Raw genomic sequence first — 15,874 nt, 5'->3', positions numbered from 1 at the left:
CTGTAGTTTGGGAGGACCTGATGAGAATAAAAGTAAAAGAGGGGGCAGAGCAAAGTTGAGGGATGAAAATTCCTGAAAACAAGGTGACAAGTCCAGCCTTGTCTAAACTGGATGGTTAGGTGAGACAGTAAAATGCTTCCCCTTCCTTCCCAGTTGCAGTTTTAGTTACAGCCTATTTGATTGGGATTTCTGTACCTTACAACCAATGTGTTCTTAAAAATGCAATTATCTTCGTGAGCTGAACTGTAATTTCTAGTAAGCTCTTTAGCTCCACTTCCTTGTGTTTAGGTATCTGTAGCTGCTTTGCAAGTCACCACAGACCTTCGTGGCTAGAAGGCAGTAACAATCATTTTATTTTCTCTCATGATTTCTGTGGGTCAGGAATGTAAGAAGGGCTAAGCTAGGCTTTTCTGGAAGTTTCTATGCTGTTGCAAGGTAACTGTGGCTATGGAATAGAAGGGAGGAGCTGGGATTGGAGCCCCCGGGGGTTGGCTGGGCAGCTCTCCTTTTTGTGAAGTCTCAGTAGCTCCTTGTGGACTACTTGGGCTTCCTCATAGCATGGCAGCCTCAAGGCACTTAGGCTGCTTACATGGTGTCTCAGAGCTTCAGCATAATTATTCCAGAATACCAGGTGTAAGTTGCATCACGCTGTCTGACCTAGCTTTGGAAATCACATAGCATCATTTATACCACACTCTGGTCAGCTAGTTAGTAAAGTTGGCCCAGAGTCAAAATGACAAGATGTAGACCTCACATCTCAATGGAGACATGTGAAAGAATTTGCGATTTTATTTATTTATGTACTTATTTATTTATTTATTTATTTGAGATGAAGTCTCACTCTGTCACCCAAGCTGGAGTGCATTGGCGTGATCTCGGCTCACTGTAACCTCCACCTCCCGGGTTCAAGCAATTCTCCTGCCTCAGCCTCTGGAGTAGCTGGGATTACAGGTGGCCACCACCATGCCCAGCTAATTTTTGTATTTTTAGTAGAGATGGGGTTTTACCATGTTGGCCAGACTGGTCTCAAAACTCCTGACCTCAGTTGATCCTCCTGCCTCAGCCTCCCAGAGTGCTGGGATTACAGGTGTGAGCTGCCACACCTAGCCCCCAGACAAGTTTTTAAAGCAGGGCATATCTTGAGCAATTCCCAAATTGCAAGAAAGGTGCCTGTGGTCAGAGTGATATATTTAAGGAGACTTAGCTTTCGAAAGACCTACCTTTAGTTTATACTTTTGGAAACTGTATTAACTTTTTCAGGCAACTAAGGTACCACCATATTAAAAATTAAATCAAGATTGATTGTGATCTTTGAGGCTTCAGAATTCCATTCTGCTCTTGTATTAGGCATTTATTTTAAATTTCCATTTGAATAGCATTGAAATATTTAGATTTGTATTTGTTTGCCACTTTATAATTGCTTATATACTGACTTAGTCCTGAGATTTTGTAATTTAGTACTTGGTTCTTAAGATAGCTTCCAATGTGCTTAATTTTCATCTAGTGACCAGTTTAAGTGGAAGTATCTCATTTTATAGACCATACATGAAATAGTAATTAGGGTGTAGACTTGTAAAACTTGACCTGGCTTATGGTCCTAGCACTTTGCCTCTGACTGATGTAGAAATCCTCCTTTATATTGTCTAGTACCATCCACAGAGTGAAGGTTCAGAATGCAACTCTTCTCAACTTTCTCCCAAGTGGAGGAAGTCCAATAGATCTTGAACTAATTTTTTTTTTTTCTGTTTTGGAATGTAGCAAGTAATCCATTGGAATAAAACCAGCAGTTGAGTAACTCATGCAAAGGTAATTTAGAGCACAAATTAAATCTGTCAGAGCGGTATTAGATTTGCAAAAGCTCATAAATAACAAATGAAAGGTCACAGAGCTGTGAAAATGAGAGTGTACTTCTTCATAAAGAGAACTGTATTCAGGGACAGGATCCGCAGTGCATATTCAAATAGCAGCATCATAAAATGGAAACACAATGTCTTTTCTAAATGTCTAATACAGTACAAAGGCACTGCAGATTCTGTGGAAAAGCATCAAAGTCCCAGGAAAGACTTCATATCATCTGAACATGTCCAGCATCACATTTGTGAGGTTTGTGGATTAAAGCTCCATCAACTACTGAGAATCTGTGAGGAAAAGATACATCCCCTTAGCAGTGCTCGTATTTCAGTAGCTGTTAGGTTAATTGTGAATGCATGCCACTCATCTTTCATTTTTCAGTTCCTAGAAAATACTAATTGAGCGGTGCTTCATGATTTACTGCAGGAATGTAAACAGTCGGTGATATGAATAAACAGTCCGGCCCATCCTGTTTTTCTCATGGAAAAGAGAGGTGGAAAATACAGCCTTGTCTACTATAAAGTAGACAAGTTCTTTTACTCTGCATTGTATGCATTTTTTTTAGTCCTGTGTTGGTCGTGACTTTTATAAGGCAACAAAATCTATGTTTATAAAAAATAATGTGTGGGCTCTATCAAAATTAAAAACGTCTGTAGATCAAAGCACTCCATCAAGAAAGTAAAAGACAACACGGAATGGGAGAGGATATTCGCAAACATTTATCTGAAAAGGATCTAGAATCCAGAATACAGAACTCTTACAACTCAAAAATAATTAGATAATATTCAGGCAAAATATTGGGCAAAGGATTTGAATAGACATCACTCCAAAGAAGATACACAGATGGCCAATAAGCACATGAAAAGATGTTCAACATCACTGGTTGCTTGAGAAATACAAGTCAAAACCAGTGTGAGATATACTTCACAGCCACTAGGATGGCAATAATTTTTTTAAAAAAGAAAAGTGTTGGTGAGGATGTGGGGAAACTGGAACAGATATATTGCTGATGAGAATATAAAATGGTGCAGCTTCAGTGCAAAACTGGCAGTTCCTCCAAAAGTAAAACATAAAACGACAAGACCCAGCAGTTCCACTCCTGCATATATACCCAAGAAAAACAGAATACATATGTCCACACACAAACATGTACATGAATGTTGGCAGCAGTATTCACAATAGCCAAAAAGTGAAAAATCACCCAATGTCTATCATCTGATAATGGATAAACATAGTGTGTTCATACAATAAAAGAAACCCAGATTTCTGTGCCAGATGCTTTCTTTCTGTTTCCTGATCAGGGGTCCGTCCACACTGGGTTATGGCCCTCCATTCTGGCTGCTGAAGTGTAGGGGAGGGAGGGGATTCCTTGTGGAGTGAAGCTTGATCAGTGGTGATCAAGCAGGAAGGAACCAGGTAGATGACTTCTCTGTTTCTCCTTCCACGGGCTACACCAAGGTGCAGGCCTTCCTCTTAATCTTCTTCTGTTGTGGCATCATTTGAGGTGGTGAGCAGCATAGTACCCTATGAGCACATTGCCTCCTGTTGTCTAGATTTATTTCCATCTCTCTTTTCCCCCTTTCCCTCGTTGTCTTAGGCTTGCATCTTCCAAATAATGTTAGGACACCAGGGAAGGGCATGGTAAGAGATGAGAAGAGAGAACATTCTGTTTCATATTGAATCTATTATTTTAGAAGACATATGACTATTTTGAGGTTATGTTCATTGGTTTTAGGTGAAAAGCTGACTGACTTGTGCATAAAAAGTAAGTCTGTCAAACTCATTCTTTGAAAAATGTTATTAAAAGTTTTTTCTTTATAAAATAATACATGCTCATTAAGATGTTTTGAATATGTAAATGAATATTAAAGCACTCCCTAAATCCTATATTATTTTGGTGTCTATACTTTCAGTCCTTTTTCTAATTACACATAAACCTAGAAAAGACATACCCTTTTTTTTTCCAAAGAAGAAATGATTTCACAAGTAAAATATATTGGGAGAATTAAAATTCAACTACTTTAAGATTTCGGAAATTCAGCATTAAACACACGAAATTCATGGTTAAAAAATTATTTGAATCCCCCAAATTTGAAAACTTGTGCTAAACAAATCAGCCTAATGAATTCAACTTGCTCTTTCCTATGATGAGTAGAGGTGGATCTCTTGTAATGAATGAAATAGTTGCTTTAATTTCATCCGCGCTGATCCACCATCCTGTGCACACACAGGACATGGCCTTGGAAGGTGATACAAGGCAATGTGCTCCTGACCTCCATCAGCATCTCTTATACAAGTAAACATTTTTTTTTTGATATGGAGATTCTGCCATACAGTCAGGAAAGCTGTGGGGGACTTGGTTTCGTTTCTGGCTGCAAAGCAGGAACTATGATTGTTTTCTCATGAGGCCCCGCTTGTTATGAGGCATAGCTTCAAGCAGCAATTGTAGCCATTTGGGGTTTTTCGCCATTTGGGTTTTTTAGCTTCTGTGAGCAGAGTGCTGTACTCCAGTCCCTAGTGTTATGCTGTGAGCCTGGTTTTAGTTCCCTATCTCACATGAAAACACGTAAGACTACTCGCCACAGAGGCCAAGTTCCTGCTGCCACATCCCTGCTACTGGGCCCATTTCCCAGCAGCCCTATGGCATTTTCCCCACATTGTATATGTACTCTGTGTCTGGTCTGTAAAAATATCCAGCTCCTTTTTGACCTGAGCCTTGGTTTTTTGGTATTGTCCTTTAATATATCATTAGCATTAGCGTATAATTTTATCAGAAAGGATGTGGAATCATGATATATTGTGAAGACATCTCCCACCATTTTTTTTTATTATTATTATACTTTAAATTCTGGGGTACATGGGTAGAACGTGCAGATTTGTTACATAGGTATACATGTGCCATGGTGGTTTGCTGCACCCGTCGGCCCGTCATCTGCGTTAGGCACCATGGAGGTCCCATGATCACTCTTAGTTCTGCACATAGACATTTGCAAACCAGTTAGATGATAAATAAGTGGTACGGTGGAGGGAGGGGGGAAGCATGTTTGACAATTTAAATACACTATTAAAGGCAACAAAACAAAAATGGAAAATGCTGCATACGATTACATGGAAGAGTAAGTTAAAAATCGAAGTGATGCCACATAGTTTTATAAGTCGTTACTTTTTTCCAAAAAGTAACCAGAACAAAAGTTCTGCTATGCTTAATCCTCATCAATTTAGACTTTGCCATGAGTTTGCTTTACTATTTACTTTACTATGAATCTAATTTTCCATATTCTCGATACTGTGAATTTTTAACTATCCCTTCAAGACGTTTCTCACTCCCATCTGCTCATATTTCTGGTCATAAAAGATATAGGATCCATGACTTCAAATTAAGTCTTTTTCTGTAGCGTGGATCTGGATTTTTGTTTTTAGCAGATGTGATGATGTTTTTATTACTCATCTCTTATGGCAAAACAAAGGATGAGTTGACGAAGAAAGGGAGTAGAGGGCAGGAGGCCAACCCTGAGGTATTAAAATAGTCTGACATAAATGTTCCCATCCACTCCCACAGGGGCTGTCAGAGCCCTCTCTGTGGCCAGGGTCTGAGGCAGGGAAAGTGAGGATAATCACGGCAAGTTCCTGTCCTGATGAGCTCATGGTCCTATAACCTGGGAAGGAGTTTACAGAACTCTGTGTCACCTCAGATCAATTATACTCTTTTAAAATGATGAAACATCATCATCACTGGGACATATCATGTGGGAGGAAATGTTACCTAAAAAAACAAAACAACAACAACATAAAACATGCAGTGGGCTGAAATGTGTGCCCCCAAAATTCATATGTTGAAGCCTAACCCCTGGTACCTTGGAATGTGACTATATTTGGAGATTGAGCCTTTAAAAGGAGGTAATTAAGGCTAACTGAGGCCATAAAGCTAAGACCCTAATCCAATCTGACTGGGTTCTTATGAATAGAGGAAGTGACACCAGGACCGTGCATATAGGGCAAAGCCATCAGCAAGCCAAGAAGAGAGGCCTTAGGAGATAGCAGCCTTGCCAACACCTTGATCTTGGACTTCCTAGCTTCCAGAACTGTGAGAAATCTCTGTTGTATAAGCCCCCCAGTCTATGGTATTTTGTTACGGCAGCCTGGGCTAACTCATACACCATGGCTTTACTATCTTAATTTTGTATTTTCCCCTCCGGTCTTTTGTCTGTGTGTTTGTTCACATTTATGTTTATAGTTACACACATAATGTTCATGCCATTTTGATCTCTGACTCTCAAACTGAGCCCTGCTACATACAGATTGGGAGGAGATGGGGGTGTTGGCCATGGTGCTGCCAGGTATCCACGGGGTGCTGTGCAGACCTGTCCCAGAGGTGCAGCCTCACCTTACCAACCTCACCATGCTGGCAGAGAAAGCCAGATGGATGTGGAAAGAAGCACTGTTGCATTCATTCAAGATGAAGTGATGTTTGTCTCTGCTGCTGACTTGCAAGGGAAAGATACTGGTGGATACTTGTTTTTTCATCATATTGTTCAACCAGGTGTCCAGCCCAGTGCCTGGCAGTCACATTTATTAAGTGATTGAGTGGCCCATTCTCTTCCTGAATGCCAGGTTTGCTTGGGGAATTGTAAACAGAAAATGACATAGTGAGCATGAAATTAGCAAGGTTGGCATTATCAAGCTGTTACAAGTGATGAGAGCTCTACTCTGTTGTCTAACAATTTGCCAATTAAAAAAGAATAATCACATCTGGAAGTAATTTAGCATGTTATGCATTTTATGGTTTCAGCTATTTAAAAAAATATTTTAAAAAGTTATAATACTGTTCACTTAATGTGGTCCCATTCTGTAATTTTGAACAATTGCTTGCACCCTATAAACAATTGGGTCTATTTCTGGGCTCCTTAGAGTGTTCTGCTTTCTAAGTTCATTTTTACACTTTCTATCATTGTGTTTTGATTAATTTTGCTTTGTAGTATATTTTAGATCTGATTGGGTCATATTGATTTTCTCTACTGAGTTTCTGTTTCATAATATATTTCCTTGCCTATGTATTTTTACAAAGTAATTATGCTATTTAAAAAATCTTGTTGAACATTTATATTAAACAAGATATCAAAACTGTCGGTTTTCAGCTAGCTTAAAATAAAATGAATAACCTTGACTTCTTGCAGAGCAATAGAGATAATGGTACTTGGAAAAGTAGTAGAACATGAGGAATAAGCTTTATAGGAAACCAAGAAGATAGCAAGAGAATAACACCTATATAAAAATTAAGACAGATCTCTGCATTCCCAGTAAGCAGAGCAATTCAGGCTTATTACAGATTTGTCTTTTCCTTAATTTTGAGTGAAAAGGGCAATCAGAATAAAGGACACAGTAGATAATAATCACTTAGTGCTATAGCGACAACACCATCTTATCAGTTTTTTGTTGTTTTTTTTGTTTGTTTTTTTGAGACAGAGTTTCACTCTTGTTGCCCAGGCTGGAATGCAATGGCACAAAGTCAGCTCACTGCAACCTCTGCCTCCCAGGTTTAAGCGATTCTCCTGCCTCACCCTCCCGAGAGTAGTTGAGATTACAGGTGCCTGCCACCACATCCAACTAATTTTTTGTATTTTTAGTAGAGACAGGGTTTCACTATATTGGCCAGGCTGGTCTTGAACTCCCAACCTCAGGTGATCCACCTGCCTCGGCCTCCCAAAGTGCTGGGATTACAGGCATGAGCCACTGCGCCCATCCATTCCGATTTTTAAATACACCTTAAGTCAATCTTAAGAACACAGAATTGCCTAGTGTTTAAATATGCAGACTCCAAAGCCACATTGCCTGGGTTGGAGTCAGATCTGCTACTTACTTGCTGAACCCCAGTTTACCCAAAATGGGTTAATAATTATGCCTACCTCATAGGGTTGCTGGGAGAATAAATGGATATACATAAAGGACTTCAGTAGTACCTGGCCAACAAATATTAGTTACATTAAGGAGATTTTGTGTTACGGAGGCACTTCTTAATTTTGGGGAGGTCAGCTTTCCTGTGTTTGTTTGTTTTCCTAAATCTGAAAGTCTGCCCTGTAGGTTTGCATGGACACCGTGGCCCAGTATGGCTGAACTCCCTGTCTGACCTGCACCATTCTCAGGGAAATGCGTCTGGGCTTTCGCTCCTGCCTTCTTTATCGTACTCTGGCAAGCCATCCTGGCCTCCTGGCAAAAAGTAGCTGGATTTTGTTAAAATTCAGTCTCTCTTGATACCATCTCTGCTGGATATGAGAAGGGATGGCTCCCAGTGGAGCCTTAGCAATCTGATTAAGACTACATCTGGGCTGGAATGTTCTCAGTGCTCCAAAATTACTGTTGATAAAGTTTCTCTCCATGTCTACCCACTTCCTTGTGCCCTATTGCTCTCCATCCCATCTTACCAGCGTGGGAGCTCAGCCAAGCCTCCCGTGGCTTTCTCCAGTCCATCACTGAGATGATTCTTTCTTCATTTTTCAGGTGCAAGTTCTCTCCTGTTGCCCTGAGTGCCCGCTCCCAGGCCCTCTGTATGAGTGACGCTTCAGTCTGCCATGGAACCTGGCCCTGCTCTGGCCTGGCTCCTCCTCCTGAGCCTGCTGGCGGATTGTCTGAAAGCTGCTCAGTCCCGAGACTTCACAGTGAAAGACATTATCTACCTCCACCCTTCAAGTAAGACTGTTCTCTTTGCTGCAGAAATATCACTTTATTTCAAATAAGAAGTGGTTCAAAAACTGGCCAGGAAAAGGCATCCTTCAGTATAGTGAAAACCTCTCGTGATTTAATTGGGGTGGTGCGGTAATTTACAAAAGATGTTTTATGCTTTACCCTCACCTTTTCACAAGAAGATTTTTGGTGGTGTTAAGGCAAATTATTGGGCTTGTTTTCTCTGTTCCCTACACAATCACTCTGATTCTGGACACTCTTCCCCTGGTACTCATGCCAGTCCTAAGTCAGCTATTAAAGTGAACCACCATATCCCAGAAGGAGGCTTGTTTGTAAAAGATCAATCCTTTATACGTAAGATAATAGCTGGTCTTCCTCTCTGTGCATCTAATTCTCAATTTCAGCGTAATTTCCTCCCACAACTTCCAATGCTCTGTGCCTCCTTTTGGTTTCCTATATTTAAGAATTATCTAGGGAATGCATAATAACACAGATGCCCAGATCCCTGCCCTAGAGTTTCTGATTTGCATGTATCTCAGGCTGTACCTGTGGATTTTTGCTTTCAGCAAGAACTTCAAGTACTTCTGCTGCAGATATTCTAAGGATCACACTTTAGGAAACACAGCAGTTTGACTTCCTCTTTTGGTCTCTATTTTTGTATTTATTGTCTCTTTGTATGAATCCTCTTCTGTATTGCCCCTGTTGAGGTGAGAGCTGGTTGTATTGTGTATATTCTGACCTTCGGCTTTTGCCCCAAGGTGCATTACTCTTTTGAAATGCTCTGCTTAACAAATATAGTTTGAGTGTCCACTGTGTGTCAAGGATTGTGATAGGCTTGAAAGCATAAAGGCAAATCAAACACAGTCCTTGCTTTTGAGGATTATATAGTCTACAAAGTGAAGGCAGCCATGTGGACTCCGTCAATCCACGTGGTTGGAATATTTAATGTCTGCTTGTTCTGGGTTAGCTGAGAGGTGGTGTGCAGAGTGCCCCGGGGCGTGGAGTCCACCTGACCTAGGGTCAGCAACTAGCTCAGCTGCTTTGTGGCCTTTTGACTTAAAATAAATTCCCTATCATTGTGAAGATTAAATTAAAAATGTGTATGAAGCACTTAGCACTGAGTGTGAGACACAGGAAATGCTCAGTCAATGTTAGGAGAATTCTTTGTGTTAATTTTGTCTTTTCTAAAGTGGTAAAGTCATATAATACATACTGGGTAGCATTATTTTATGGAGCAGAAATAATATCTGTAAAACACTAGGCCTCTACCACACCAGGCGTTGTTTTTATTATCATTGGCTTAGTAAACTGGGGCTGCTGAGAATGCACTGCTCCAGTGTTGTATAACTCCAATATACTTTTAATAGGCAGCAACTAATTTCTTTAGATTTCTATTGTCTCTGTACCCTCTTATCAGTATAGTCTGGTGCCCACTGGTTAATCGTATGGAAGACTTATCTGGCTGCTTGTTTCTTGGGGCTCTTTATTTTAATAATATGCATGAAGAGAAGGTGCTTTAATATTTGTTCTGTTTTCTAGATTGCATGTTGCTGTTTTCTCCAAACAGGCATGCTACTTTATTACACTTGGTGAATCAAAAACCTAGGTTTCTGTCTCTTATGGTTGATTGTCAGAGTTTTTAGCTTCTGTATGATTCCTTCTCAACTTCAGTGACAGACTCAGTAGTAACTGGGCTGCACGGAGGCTGTAATTGTACACACAGAGTGGGAAGGAGAATTAAGGTGATTGGATTTAATAACATACACACCGCTTCTTCCTCAGTAGTGTGGTGGGTCAGTGCCCTGTGTGTTGGGTCTCTATTTGGAAGCTCAATTTCAGAAGGAGGTCTTAAAGGCTGAGCCTTGCAAGCAGAGGGAAATCACTTCTGCTCTTGAAAAGTTGATGAAAAAGTTCTGCTCATATGGCCAATGTTAATTAAATAAAGCCATGGCCTAATTAGAAGAAACTCGCCATATGTAAAGAATTAGTAGGGCTTCCACTTCCCCTCACTGGCCTGAGGTGATCTGTAAAAAGGGTTCACTATTCACTTGACCTGGAAAACCAAATCATGCAAATCAGGGTTCAAATCTTCATGTTCACTTTAAGAACACCTGTGAAACTGCCCAGGCCATCAAGTGTATGCATGTACAAAAAGCCACTAAGTTGTCTGAAAGATGTCACTTTACAAAAATAGTGTCTACCATTCTAACATTAAAATGGCGGAGTTGGTAGGTGTGCCCAGACCAAACAGTGAGGCTGAACACAGGATCAGTGGCCTGAAAAGAGTGCTGATTTTTTGCTGCACATGCTTTAAAATGCAGAGAGTCATGCTGTGCTTAAGGGTTTAGATGTAGATTCCCTGGTCATTGAGCCTATCCAGGTGACCAAGGGATCCAAGATGCACGGCTGAACTTACTTAAAGAGCCATACACGAGCTCCCCCTGTCAAATCGAGGTGACCCTTACTGAAAAGAATCAAATTGTTCCTAAACCAGAAGAGGGGGTTGCAGAGCAGAAAAAGATATTCCAGAAGAAACTGAAGAAACAAAAACGCATGACAGGGGAATAAATGCAGCATAAAACAAATGCAAATAAAAGTAAAAGAAAAAAGAATTGGTGAGGTTTTCTGATACGATGTTGAGATATGGAGAAGGATAGAAGTTGTTTCTAAGTGAGATTATAAGTAGGTGATTCACCAGCAGATCAGGGTCCAAGTTCTCTTTAGAGTCTCCCTCCATAACTTATGATGGGAATACTGTATAAATTCTCCTTAGAGTGAAGTTACTAGGAATGGCCCCTACTTGGAGCCGTTCCAAGTGGAGCCATTATTCTGTCCACTTTGTTGTTGTTGTTGTTTTTTGAGACAGAGTCTCGCTCTGTTGCCCAGGCAGGAGTGCAGTGGTGTGAACTCGGTGCACTGCAAGCTCCGCCTCCCGGGTTCACACCATTCTCCTGCCTCAGCCTCCCGAGAAGCTGGGACTTCAGGCGCCCACCACCAGGCCTAATTTTTTTTTTTTTTTTTTTTTTTTTTGTATTTTTAGTAGAGACGGTTTTCACCGTGTCAGCCAGGATGGTCTCCATCTCCTGACCTTGTGATCTGCCCACCTCGACCTCCCAAAGTGCTGGGATTACAGGCGTGAGCCACCGTGCCTGGCCTGTTCTGTCCACTTTTAAATCAGTATTAACTTCTAATTTCTTTGAACTATTTTAGAAGTTTGTGGTGTGTGTTTTCACACTTTGATTTTTTAAATGGCATGGTTCTATGTCCTTGAGCACCAGACCATATTAAGGTGTAGTCTCTACAAATAAGCAGGTTTCTGTTGAACATAGACCGTAAAAAATACATGAGGGAAGTATGGGATTAGTTTGATTTTGAACTATTTATATAGTCACCTCACTTTGTAGATGAAGGCACAAACAGCGTTCTTTTGTGAGTGAGCCACATTTCATTAACGTTACAATGTGTAACCTGAAGCTCAGAACCTGCTGAAGGAGAAATATGGTGATGCTGGAGATATGAGAAGACACACACATTTTCTGTACCAAACAGAAGCTATTTTCTCCTCATTCCGATGCCCAGAACAGCCATCACTGATAATAACGGGGAGAGAGGCTGGGAAAATTCAGCCTCCCATGACTAATCTTTTTTGCTCCCTGGTTTCCTAATCTTTGAAGTTTCTGAACATTTAAAAGAAAGAAACTTCATGGCTTTCAAATCTGAAGCACTGTCATCAATAACATTCTTTTCTATAATCCTTGTGTCATTTGTTGTTGTTGAGTTTTTCTTTGCTTGTTTTTATGTGAAAAATGAATTTCTTCCCAGCCTATGATTAAAATACCAAATCAAATAAAAGCTTTCAAAACAAGAGTTACTATTAAGAGAAATGGAGCTGCTTATTTGGTAGTCAGACATTGTAAGAGATAGCAGTTTAATATACTAAGTGGCTGCGACCTATTCTTGGCCTCCATTTCTTTCCTTAGAATAGAAAGAAACCTTTCCTAAGAATATCCAGTTTTCCTCTGGTTGCATGTTTTGAATCTTTCCTTAACTCCATGTGCACCAAAGATCTGTATTCCTGTGGGGGTTTGTTTGTGCCCACGTAGAGAGCCAAATAAGTTTGTTCAGACTATACTATGTAAGCCTTAGAGAGTAAAGGGACTTTCTAGGAAGGTACCAGATAATGTATTTATTTCTGTCAGAAATATGTTCATGTTAAAATTATACTTACAACATTTTGTTGCCAAGTGGACTGAGAAAAAAGATACATTTATTAGATTTCTAGAATTTTTATATTTGCATCCAGTTTTCAGAAACAATGGAAGTCAATTTGGTAAGAATAGAAAAATGTTTGGATGCATTACACATCAGCGTACCTTTCAAAACAAAAGTCTGTTCTCACCACGGTTCTGGTAACTGAAGGCCTTTGTCTAGGCAAAAGTTCCAAGAGATGGAAACAAAGACTAATCTTTTCTGATACCGTACAAATGAATTATGGTCAGTTGAACTATGGCTGACCATGAGAGTTAATGGACAGATTATTTTACAGGAAGTAACTGGGCACTTTGGCGTTTCTTTTTTTCTTTACAATCACCTTCTCTTAAGGGACCAAGGACTTATGCCCTGAAATACAGAGTACTGAGCTTATTAAGTCTGTGATCAAGAGCCAAATTAGATTCATTCACAGCTGGGGCCACAACAATTTGAAACTCTGCTTGCTGTACAATGCTTTGAAGTAACAAAGAAGCAAATAGCACATCTCTTAGGAACCTCTTTCCGCCCTTTAAAAAAAATAAACACCTCTTTATCAGATGCAGTATCAATTAGCAAGTTACTGGAGATAGTTGTTCATCTGTAGACCTCATTTCTGGCAAAATATCTCAAGAGGGAAGAATTTAACCATTTACTTGGTATTATACCTTAATTATCCACTGAATGCAGTATGTTTGCAGAGATTTGTCATTAATCAGGGTGTGATTATTCACTAATTGGTATTACCTGCCAAGATGTCAATAAAAGTTCCTACAAGCAAATATTAAACTCTAGCCGTTGAGAATGTGCACAGATATGGAGCTATAGATTCTAAAAGAAAACTCACCAAAAATGAGATAATTTGGTTATCAATGATACGTGCTGATAAACTCAGAGATAAAAGAATTTAAGCAAGCTTCATTTTGCTGCCATAGTATTTTAGTTCCCACTCCTGTTTAAATTTCAATATACTTTGGGTTCATTTTCAGAATCCAGGCCTCTTATGTAAGCAGTAAGTGTTTATAGTATGTCACTTGTCTCACAAAAGATCATTTTGAAAAGTCTGTTGAGTAATTCAAATTTGTGAACACTACGACTTACTAGTGTTAGGGTCTCAATAAGTTTGTTCTTGGAGTAGCTGGATCGTCAGTCTTCATTCAGAATTCTTAATTTATCTCTTTGATGGGAAAGTTTCCAGGAATAACTAATTCAGTATTCCATCCAAAAATTTTACTGGCTGCAGTGACAGACAGATAAAATTGGATGCCCCAGTGAATTAATCATGCAAACTGAAGTGGTATGGGTAGGTCGCAGCCATAAACCTTGGTGGACATGATGATCATTTTTTTGAGAAATGCAGTTCTTTGACAAATGCTTTATATCTTTTTTTTTTCCAAAATGTCTACTTTGATCATTCCACTTCAAATTTTACAAGCTATTTTAAAGTCCAATCTTTGAAAGTTGTTTATATATTAAGTATTTTAAACTTGATAGAGAAACTATTTTTTAATGTATCCAACCAGGACAATTTCCTAAAATATTTTATATGATTAATTAAAATGTCTGCAAGAGTATTGCATGGCTTTGGCGTTTGAGAACCTGTTTTGTTTTTGTTTTTTTTTAATTCTTCAGACATGTACAGGAATACCTTAGAGATTATTGCAGGATCAGTTCCAGACCACCACAACAAGAAAATTATCACAATAAAGCAAGTTATGCAAATTTCTTGGTCTCCTTGTGCATATAAAAGTTATGTTTATATTATACCATAGTCTCTTAAGTGTGGAATAGCATTATGTCTGAAAAACAATGTGCATCTCTTTTTTTTTTTTTGAGGCAGGGCTTGGCTCTGTGGCCCAGGCTGGAGTGCAGTGGTGCAATCTCAGTTTACTGCAGCCACCGCCACCTGCGCTCAAGCAATCCTCCCACCTCAGCCTCCTGAGTAGCTAGCTGGGACCACAGGTGTGCGCCACCATACCTGGCTAATTTTTGTATTTTTAGTAGAGACAGGATTTCTTCATGTTGCTAAGGCTGGTCTCGAACTTGTGAGCTCAAGCTATCCACCTGACTCGGCCTCCCAAAGTGCTGAGATGATATCGTTGGCCGCCATGTTCCACCCACAATGTATGTATCTTAATTTAAAAAGACTTTGTTGCTAAAAATGCTAAGAGAATCTGAGCCTTTAGTGAGTTAGAATCTTTTTTCTGGTGGAGGGTTTTGCCTTGATATTGGTGGCTGTTGAATGATCAGGGTGATGGTTGCTGAAGGCTGGGGTAGCTGTGGCAATTTTTACAAATAAGACAACAATGAAGTTTACCATATCAGCTGATTCTGCCCTTCACAAAAGATCTCTCAGTAGCATGTGACGCTGTTTGGCAGCATTCTACTCACAGCAGCACTTCTTTCAAAATTGGAATTCATCTTCTCAAAACCCTGCCACTGCTTTATCAACAGTTCTATGATGTTCTAAATCCTTTTTTGTCATTTCAACAATGTTCGCAGCATCTTCACTAGGAGTAGATTCCATCTCAAGAGACTGCTTTTTTTTGCTCGTTCATAAGAAGCCAACTCCTCATTCATTTAACTTCTATCATGAGATGACAGCAGTTCAGTCATCTTTTCAGGCTCCGCTTCTAATTCTCATTCTCTTGCTGTGTCCACCACATCCGCAGTTACTTTCTCTGCTGAAATCAAAGTCATCCGTGATGGTTGGAATCACATATTTCCAAACTGCTGTGAATGTGGACATTTTGACCACCTTTGAATCACAAATGTTCTTAATGGCACCTAGATGATTAATCCTTTCTAGAAGGGTTTTTAATTTACTGTGCTCAGATTCATCAGCGGAATCAAGATCTATGGCAGCTATAGGCTTACAAATATATTTCTTAAATAATAAAACTTGAAACTCAAAATGGCTTCTTGATCCATCGACTACAGAAGGGATATTGGGTTCACAGGCGTGAAAACAACATTAATTTCCTTGTAGATGTCTGTCAGAGCTCGAATGGCCAGGTGTATTGCCAATGAGCAGTAGTATTTTGAAAGAAATATTTTTTTTTTCTGAGCAGTAGATCTCAACAGGGGGCTTACGATA

At 39.7% G+C, this 15,874-nt stretch overlaps 1 protein-coding gene across 1 annotated transcript in view; it reads left to right on the top strand.

The window, feature by feature from the left end:
• The window catches only part of LYPD6 (LY6/PLAUR domain containing 6), a 144,245-nt gene that overhangs the window by 99,286 nt on the left and 29,085 nt on the right, over positions 1-15,874 (top strand). The window contains exon 2 of the mRNA XM_003278694.3: positions 8,347-8,535. Coding sequence (XP_003278742.1) covers positions 8,418-8,535 — 118 coding nt within the window. The 5' untranslated portion in view covers positions 8,347-8,417. The remainder of the gene's footprint in view (positions 1-8,346; positions 8,536-15,874) is intronic.

This window comes from Nomascus leucogenys, chromosome 20 (assembly GCF_006542625.1).
Source record: "Nomascus leucogenys isolate Asia chromosome 20, Asia_NLE_v1, whole genome shotgun sequence".
Taxonomy (NCBI): Eukaryota; Metazoa; Chordata; class Mammalia; order Primates; family Hylobatidae; genus Nomascus; species Nomascus leucogenys.
Note: the sequence above shows the minus strand (reverse complement) of the source record. Positions and strands in the feature narration are given on the sequence as shown.